General features: G+C 52.5%; 1 protein-coding gene across 2 annotated transcripts; it reads right to left on the reverse strand.

The window, feature by feature from the left end:
* Window positions 1-504: 504 nt before the first annotated feature.
* On the reverse strand, window positions 505-2,190 carry Pold4 (DNA polymerase delta 4, accessory subunit). Of its 2 annotated transcripts, none has more exons than XM_042676501.1 (4): window positions 1,916-2,190; window positions 1,604-1,693; window positions 1,266-1,387; window positions 505-960 (listed from the first exon to the last, which is right to left on the reverse strand). In XM_042676501.1, exons 1-4 carry the CDS (start codon window positions 2,007-2,009, stop codon window positions 835-837), a joined length of 432 nt encoding a protein of 143 aa, XP_042532435.1. In that variant the 5' UTR covers window positions 2,010-2,190; the 3' UTR covers window positions 505-834. The 2 variants fall into 2 exon arrangements, with proteins under 2 accessions (XP_042532435.1, XP_042532436.1); XM_042676502.1 differs by having other exon boundaries at window positions 1,276-1,387; window positions 1,916-2,186.
* Window positions 2,191-8,240: the final 6,050 nt, after the last annotated feature.

Consider the following 8,240-nt stretch of genomic DNA (forward strand, 5'->3'; position numbering starts at 1 on the left):
CCATATAAGGCATTACTGATTCCATTCTCCACTCTGTGCCCTGATCCAGAGTCTCCTAAGCATCATTCCAAACCTCTTCAGATGGTGATCATGTCTGAGCAGATCCTGCAAGTTGAGACTCTCCAGCCCTGCTCTGGATTTGGGTAGCCCCCAATGGGGGAAGCATAAGGGCTGGCTGGGCATGTGTAGGCTTGTCTGAACATTATGAGTCACAGCCTCGTTGATCCTGCTCTGGCAGAGTGCCTGTGTTTGAGATGTGGCCAACCCTGGGCAGGCTAGGCTATTGCCTAGCTTGCTTGATGTCAAGCAAGTTTTCCCTTGGTGGTCAGGAAAGGTGACTAGAGATAGGTGCTCCTGTATACCACCAGAGGGCACCATAGGCTGCTGAGCTCTGCTGAAGACTGTCAAGGCAGGAAAGGGGGAGGTGTGCCGGCTGACCTGCCTACTATCCTGCTGGGGCATGGCAGCCAAAGCAGGACCACATTAAGGGACTGGAGGTCAGGGTTCCAGGCTCAGTGTTCTTTATTAGAAGCATTAGTGAACCACTTGCTCTGTGATCTCAGCCAGTCTTGCCTTCAGATGCCCATCCTGAGGTGGGGGTGTATCTTCACCTCGTAGGTCATTTGCCTGTGTCTGGCTCTGTACCAGGCAATGGTGGATTTGCTACACCACAGGCCAGAGAGGATATGGCAGTGAACAAAAGGATCACGCCCAGGTCCTTGTCCTAGAGACTACATTCCACCTAAGAGGAGATCTTTAGCTAGAGCCTGCTGTGAGCTGAAGGGGGTATGCCATAGGGACCTCCCTATTCAGCCTGCCAGATGTTCCTCCAGATCAAGGCGGAGATGAGATGAGCAGCCATTGTATCTCCAGGATGTTCCAGAGTTCTCCGTGGCTAGCAGGACTGTCAAGGGCAGGATGGCCTGGGCAGTGCCTCAAAGGGGATAGAAATACCAGAGGCTATAAAAGACAGGATGGAAAAGGGAAACATCAGAGGGAAAAAGAGTCATCTAAGTCCCTTGATGTGACTTCACCAGTCCCAGTTCTTGGCATTACCTATGGTACTTGACAAATCTCTCAGGACCTAAGAGAGTCCCCTTGAACCCTGCATGAACCTTTCCCTCACCATTAGCTCAGAGATAAGAATTATTAAAGCCTTAGCCAAGCATCTTGGAGAGCCTTCTTGCCTGCCCCTCCAGATTTTATCCATTTCTCCTCCAGGTCAGGGCAGCCCCTCCCCAGCCGGCAGAGTGACAGCGCCTGACCTGTCCTGACCTGCACTGGAAGCGAGGGTCTTCAGGGTGGGCCTTCAGCACTTGGCGCACCTCTGGGGGAGGCTCCAAGCCCAATTGCTCTGCCCGATGCCACCGCTGCAGCCGTGTGATCCCTGCCAGAGTGGGAAGAAGAGGCGGGCTTGTGAGGGGCGGGGAAGAAACCAGGCTAGACGATGTAGGGGTGTGTGGGGTCTCAAGAGCTTCCACATCCAGTCAGGAGCCAGTGTCCCAATCAGGCAGACACTTGGGTCACTTCTGAGACATGCAGGTGACAAAACTGGCTCAGCGATGCACTGCATGGGCAGGAGGCGGCCGGGGGCTGTTCTCACCTGTACAAGGCCCGTACTGCCAGGCCAGGTCAAACTGCCGCAGCAGCTCCAGGGCCACTTCCTCCTCGCTGGGGGGCGGGGGCTCCTCCCCTGCAAAGACAGCAGCTCCTCAGGCCTGCCCCAGCCTTTGCCCGGCCGCCCGAGGCCTCACCAACTGCGCCACTGTTTCCTGGCCTGACTCCCCGCCCCTTTGCCTCTGCCATCCGGCAGCCAGACCGTAGGTCAGAAACACAGAACACCCTCGTTTCCCTTTCCACCCCCCACCACGTCCTCTCATGTCTGCTCCTCCTGCCGCCCCCAATCTTCAGAAACCTAGTTCTGATGCCAGCGTCTCCTTGTGCCCAGCAGGTCCCTCCCTGTTCTTCACAACTGGGTAGGAGTCAGTGATGAGCCGCTTCCGGCCCATGGCGGCCACCCAGGCAGGCAGAGGAGGCGATTGCGTTGAAGAAGAGATAGGCCAACGGGTCCGTGAGAGACAGCTGCTGAGAGAGAGAGCGAGAGAAAGATGGGGCCAGAGAGAGAGAAGGGCCAGTGACCGGGCAGACAAGATGACCCAGACAAGCCCGGAGAGGAAGTCGCTTAGTTCCAGGGAATGACGTGTGCCCCCTCCCGCCCCCACAAACATGCAAACCTTGGAGAGCTAAGCGAATGGCAGGCCGCCTCGGTGAGGCGGGGCCCTGATTGTAGCCAATGGCGAGCGGCACATGGCGAGGGGCGGGGCAGCTGCAGCAGCTGTGTTCCGAGAGAGGAGAGGTTAGGTCTGGGGAGGGGGGCGGGGACCTGTCAAAATGCCCCAGACTGCACCACCTCCCCCTGCCCCTCATTGGTCTACATGGGTCCCCTGGGACGTACAGAGCGTTATCCTCAGCCTCTCACTTCCCGTTTTTCCTTCCTAGGCAAATGTTCTTTTCTGCCTCACTAATCCCCGTGGCGAGTTTGTAAGTCCCCTGAGCCCAGCTGGAACCATCCACTTCGGCCCCTTGGCTGCCACACTGTGGGGGCAGATTCGAGGTCCAAAGAGTTTGGGCTAATCCAGTCCCCTTCCGTGATCCCACCCCACCCTAACCAGTCTCAGGAGACCTGGCTGGAGAAGCCAGTGGGTTCCAAAGACTTCTTTCTCACAGTCTGCACCTAATGACACTGCCTGCCCGCTGCCGGTCCAGGCGGATGAGTTGCCTATCAGCTCTCCTGGAGTCCCACATATCATACAGGAAGTGAGAGAAATCTGGTCCCCACTCACCATGTGTTTGGATTCTTAGTTCTTTGTTGACAAATTTACCCTGTATCTACCCTGTGCATATGAGCTGAAAAATAGTATCTATAAACCTAACCCTCCTGTTGTATTCATGTGCTAAATAGTGTTCTAAGCATTTTCCTACTTAAAATGGATGTCAAGGCTTTTGAAAGTAGGCAGTATAGCTAACATCACTGCTGTTAGTAACAGGCATTGGGGAACTTCAGTCAAACCATAGACCTTTCCTGTGCTCCATCCAAGAGCTTGCGGGTGGGGGAGATGCAGAGTTTTCAGTGCTAGGCTGTAATTCCTAGGAGGAGAGGTCTTCACTAAAATCACACAGAGGACAATTCAATTAGTCCCAGAAGGCCTCCTGGAGGAGGTAGACTGCTGTAAACAGTGTCAATTCTCCACCCATGACCTTTGTCCCCTGGGCTCCTGTCATCGCTGACTCACCCCTACTACCGCCTCCCCCTCACCAACTTCCTGGCAACAGGCAAAAGTGCTGGCCAGTGGGAGTCTGGGAACCAGCACTGGGACAGGCCCAGCACTAATCTCTGAAGGTCCCATCCGGTTCTTCCTTCCAGGGTGCAAGGGCAGCCGATGCCTCTGTGGAGGCCTCTGTCTTCCTCCTTCTCTGTGTCTCTGAGATCTGTGTTAGAAAGAGGGCCAGGACCCTGGTGCATGTGGAGAACACTCTGGAGAGACCACCTGAGGTAGCAGGCAGGTCTTCAGGGTCCTCCTCTTGCCTGGCTCTGTCTATCAACTTCTATGAGGAAGGCTGAGGAGGAGGGAACTGTGGGCACACTGCATAGAGTTGGAGGGCCCTTCCCTGCCTCATTGTTCAGGCTAGGCCAAGTGGAATCTTCCCTCCATCTGCCTTATAAACTAAGTGGGACCCATATCCATGGTGAAGGCACCCTGCTGAGTAGTGTGTGTGTTGGGGGATGGCCTGGCAGAGAGGCCAGTTTGGGAAGAGCAGTTAGGTGTTGAGTCCAGTCAGGTATGGTAGAAATATTATGCCCAGGTTCTATGTGACTGGCCACTTCTCCCTGGAGACCCTCAGCAAGGGGCCCTTGGCCTGTAACAAAGGTATGTAGTACCTATTTTCTGAGTCCACAAAGCCTAGAGGGAGCAGAGAGCCATGGGTGGGGCAGACCCCTCCTCATTCCTGGTGCCTCCCACCCCTGAAAGCTGATAGCCGTGGGGCCTGCCACCGCCCAGGGAGCGTGAAATGGGGTGTGCCGCTGGGCGGCCACAGCAGCTCCCACTGCTGCCTGGGCCTATTCTCTTTTCTCCTTTGGCAGTTTCTGCCACCCTGACCTGCTCTGTGGATGCTGGTTGGGGCATTCCTAGCTGGTACCCCCTGCTCTGCCTGGCTAAGGCCCAGCTAGACTCATCCATTGGGCCTGTAAGATGTCTCCTATGATTTTCAACTTCTCCCAGGCCTCTGAAAGAGAACCGGTGGGCAGCCCAAGTGCAGGATCCTTAGGAATGGCCTTATGGCCTGAGTAGAGGGACTTCCCAGGAAGTAGGTATTCCTCTAACCAGAGTGCAATGGGACTGGACTCCAGTGGAAGATTGAGAAGAATGGTCCCTGACCTGCTAATATCCTTCTTCCTTCATGTGGCATCTGGATCCCTAAGATCCATTGGCAATTAGACTGGCTCCCAGTCTGCCAGCCTTGTGCCTTTTCCTTCTTTCTCCCCTAACGGTGTCCATTTCCTGTCCCCTTCCTGCCTAGAGCCCCTTCCTCAGGCTTCTTTCTGAGCATATTCCCCAAACTACTCTCCTGGGCTGTCACAGTTCAGGCCTCTGGCTGGAGGTCAGTTCCAGGACTAAGGGGGAAGGCTGAGTTCTGTCTTCTGTGAGAAGTGCCTTGAGGTCCAGGCATAAGTTCCTGTGTCAGTCCTGACACCCAGAGGCTGGGGATGAGAGTTACCCTTGTGCTTTGGGAGCACTCAACTGCTTGCTTAGGAGTCAAGACTAAAGTTCAGGGGAACCCAGGAGAGAAAAGAACCAGAACACGAGCCCAGAGCCTTCCTGGGAGCCTGCCACTGAGTGTTCTAGGTGAAGGGAAATTAGGCCTGATTTAGTTCAGACAATGTGGCAGGACTGGAAGAGGAGTATGCCTGTACAGCAGCACATGTACCCTGAGAACCCTTTCCCTCCTCCACATGATAAAGCTTGTGGGGAGAACTGGGTGGAGCAGGGGAGGTAGAGGCATGTGGAATGGGGGAGCAGCTGCCCGGGACCCAGCAGGCTGTGGGGTAGACCCAGGTTTCCTTCTCTCTTCCTAGTACCTCCTTCCTCAGGCCCTGACACTCACCCTGTGCTCGAAATCAGGTGAGTTTAGGGTATATGGCCAGCTCTATGAGTACCTTTACCTCAACTTCTCACTGACTTTGACCCCATTTATTTCCATGTAAGTCCTTTGGTAGCTCCTCCTAATGCCTCACTACCCTCCCAAACACCTCTCCAGAGTAGTCTCTGGGCCTAGTGGGCTTAAGGGGTGAGGACCTGTGGGGAGGAGAGGATCTTGGTCCTCTGATGTATCTTCTTCCCTGCCTCTACCACCCTCCATACTTAACTCTCAGATAGGCTATCCCAGTTCTGGTGAAATTCTGGAGATTTGAAAAGGTGGCCTTCTAGACATTCCTCACCTTGGCCACCAGGTGTCAGACTTTGTCTAAGCAGGAAGGAAGTTCCCCAACAGCCAGGTCTTGGAGGTAGGGCAAGTTGGAGAGGTGACCTGTGAACTAGCAAGCCCCAGGGACTCTGGAGGTTGAGACTGGAAAAGGATCAGAACTCTGGCTGGAAAGCTTTCCGCTATTATTCTCTCACTGTTCCCCATAACCTCACTAACAAGGGCTTTGTCCCCTTCTGGGAAATTTGAGTGTCAATCTGAGTCAGGCAGCTCAAAAATGGAAAGGACAAAGGCAGGGGGCAGTTAGGACTCCAGAGAAAGAAGAGAGAGAGAGCGCTAAGAGGGAACAGCTAGGCCTGAATCACTGGCCCTTGTGCTGTAGGCATAGGGAACAGAGGACCTCCCTCTGCCCCCTCCATTGAGACTGCTGTGGCTGTGGTGAGCGGCGTATGTGTGTGAGAGATGTCTGGGTGAGTCCCCTCACATACCAAGGTCCTGGGTGTTGGGTCAAGAAGCTGGCAAGGCCTGATAATTTGCCACTTCCCATATCTACTCTTATCCTCCTTTTTTTCCTCGTGACCATTTTCTATCTTGTGCTCATGCTCTCAAACACAGCTGCATGTCTAAGCACCAAGATGACAAGACACATGCTCTCTAGAGATGATGGAGAGGGTCCTCTTCCTCTTTCTTTCCCCTGTCTTTCCTGAGGTAAAACTTAGACAACCAAAGAAACCTCATCCAATCTCAGGAAAACACTTTTTTTTTTTGAGGGAGGGGGGTTGGTCGTGGGGCTTGAACTCTGGGCCTAGGCACTGTCCCTCAGCTCTTCAGCTTAAGGCTAGCGCTCTACCAATTGAGCCACAGCGCCACTCTAGTTTTATGGTGGTTTATTGGAGATCAGAGTCTCACAGGCTTTCCTGCCCAGGTTGGCTTTGAACTGTGATCCTCAGATCACAGCCTCCTAAGTAGCTAGGATTATAGGCGTGAGTCACCAGCACCTGGCTCTAGTACTGTAGTCTCTTACTCCTTGATTCTCTGCCATTCCTACCTTGGAAGTCCTCAAGCCTTGGAACGTGTCCTGTCTTTACTATCCCTACTCTAATCATCTTTGGTTTGGTGAAAACTGTCATAACTGGCCAAGTGCTGGTCGCTTTATCTGTAATCCTAATTACTCAGGAGGCTGAGATCTTAGGATCACAGTTTGAAGCCAGCTTGGGCAGGAAAGTCCATTAGTCAATCACCAAAAAACTGGAAGTGGATCTATGGCTCAAGTAGTAGAACACTAGCCTTCAGCAAGAAAAACTGAGGGATAGGGGCTGGGAAGGTGGCTCAGTGGTAGAGCGCTTGCCTTGCATGCATGAGGCCCTGGGTTCGATTCCTTAGCACCACATAAGCAAAAAGAAAAAAGCCGGAAGTGGCGCTGTGGCTCGTGGTAGAGCGCTAGCCTTGAGCTAAAGAGCTGAGGGACAGCGCCCAGGCCTAGAGTTCAGGCCCCACAACCGGACCCCAAAAAAAAAAAAAAAGAAAGAAAAACTGAGGGATAGTGCCCAGGCCCTGAGTTCAAGCCCCAGAACAGAAAAAAAAAAAAAAGGAAGGAAGGAAGGAAGGAAGGAAGAACCAGTCATAACCCATACTCAGTAGGTCCATAACAAACATGTGTCTGCTCAGATTACCTAGTTCTTTCATATGGCTTCCAGCAAGACTCTGTATTCTGTTTGTCTCCTTAGTCCACGCCCCAAACTCCTCCATTCTTCTCCAGCCACCACCTCCTCACTCAGCAATAACATGTTTAGATCTCTTCTATTTAAATACGGCCACCACAAAACAAACAAAAAGCCTTCCTTGATCTGTCCTTTTACCAGCAAACTCTGAGAGAATATATTTACCCTTTCTACTTTCTTCCTTTTGTATTCTTCATTTGCCTCAAAATTTTGTGTCTGTCTTTCACTTGCTTCTTCCAAAGTTCCTTGGGGCTTTCACACTGCTCAAGCCAGTGGGTTTCTCTGTACATTCTTCCCTCAGTTCCTCTGCAACACCTGAGACTGTCAGTCAGCTACCACCTTCAAACTCTCTTCTCTCAACTTCTAAACTCTTGTTGAATACTCTTTAAATCAACTTAAATCAAATTACTAAGGACTTTACTGTGCCAGACATCATGCTAAAATACTGTCAGGATATACAGATGAACAGTCCTGAAATCTGCTCTTAAGAGGCTATCTGTGGGCTAGGAATGTGGTTTAGTGGTAGAGTGCTTGCCTAGCATGCATGAAGCCCACGATTCAATTCCTCAGCACCACATAAACAGAAAAAGCCAGAAGTGACAAGCTGGGAATGTGGCTTAGTGATAGAGGGCTTGCCTAGCATACAGGAAGCCCTGGGTTCAATTCCTCAGTACCACATAAACTGAAAAGGCAGAAGTGGCTCTGTGACTCAAGTGGTAGAGTGCTAGCCTTGAGCAAAAGAAGCTTAGGGACAGTGTCCAGGCCCTGAGTTCAAGCCCCAGGATTGGGGGGAAAAAGCCAGAAGTGGCACTGTGGCTCAAGTGGTAGAGCTGTATAGGCAGAAATGGCTCTGTGGCTCAAGTGGTAGAGTGCTAGCCTTGAGCAAAAAGAAGCTCAGGGACAGCCCAGGCCCTGAGTTCAAGCCCCAGGACTAGCAAAAAAAGAGGCTGTGTGAATAGGAGACAGAATCACCTCTAACTTGTGTGCTGTCCTATCTCCACCTGTCCAAAATGTGCCTGTCTTCTGAGTGGTGCC

The sequence above is a fragment of the Dipodomys spectabilis genome, unplaced genomic scaffold, assembly GCF_019054845.1.
Source record: "Dipodomys spectabilis isolate Male_0828 unplaced genomic scaffold, ASM1905484v1 ptg000030l, whole genome shotgun sequence".
Taxonomy (NCBI): domain Eukaryota; kingdom Metazoa; phylum Chordata; class Mammalia; order Rodentia; family Heteromyidae; genus Dipodomys; species Dipodomys spectabilis.

Excerpts from the sequence above, each read along its gene's own strand:
- Pold4 (XM_042676501.1), bottom strand. The coding sequence starts at position 2,009 with ATGGGCCGGAAGCGGCTCATCACTGACTCCTACCCAGTTGTGAAGAAC. Across the intron at positions 1,694-1,915 it reads GACGCTGGCATCAGAACTAG|GGGAGGAGCCCCCGCCCCCC; the intron begins GTTTCTGAAGAT and ends CTGTCTTTGCAG. Across the intron at positions 1,388-1,603 it reads GCAGTACGGGCCTTGTACAG|GGATCACACGGCTGCAGCGG; the intron begins GTGAGAACAGCC and ends CCACTCTGGCAG.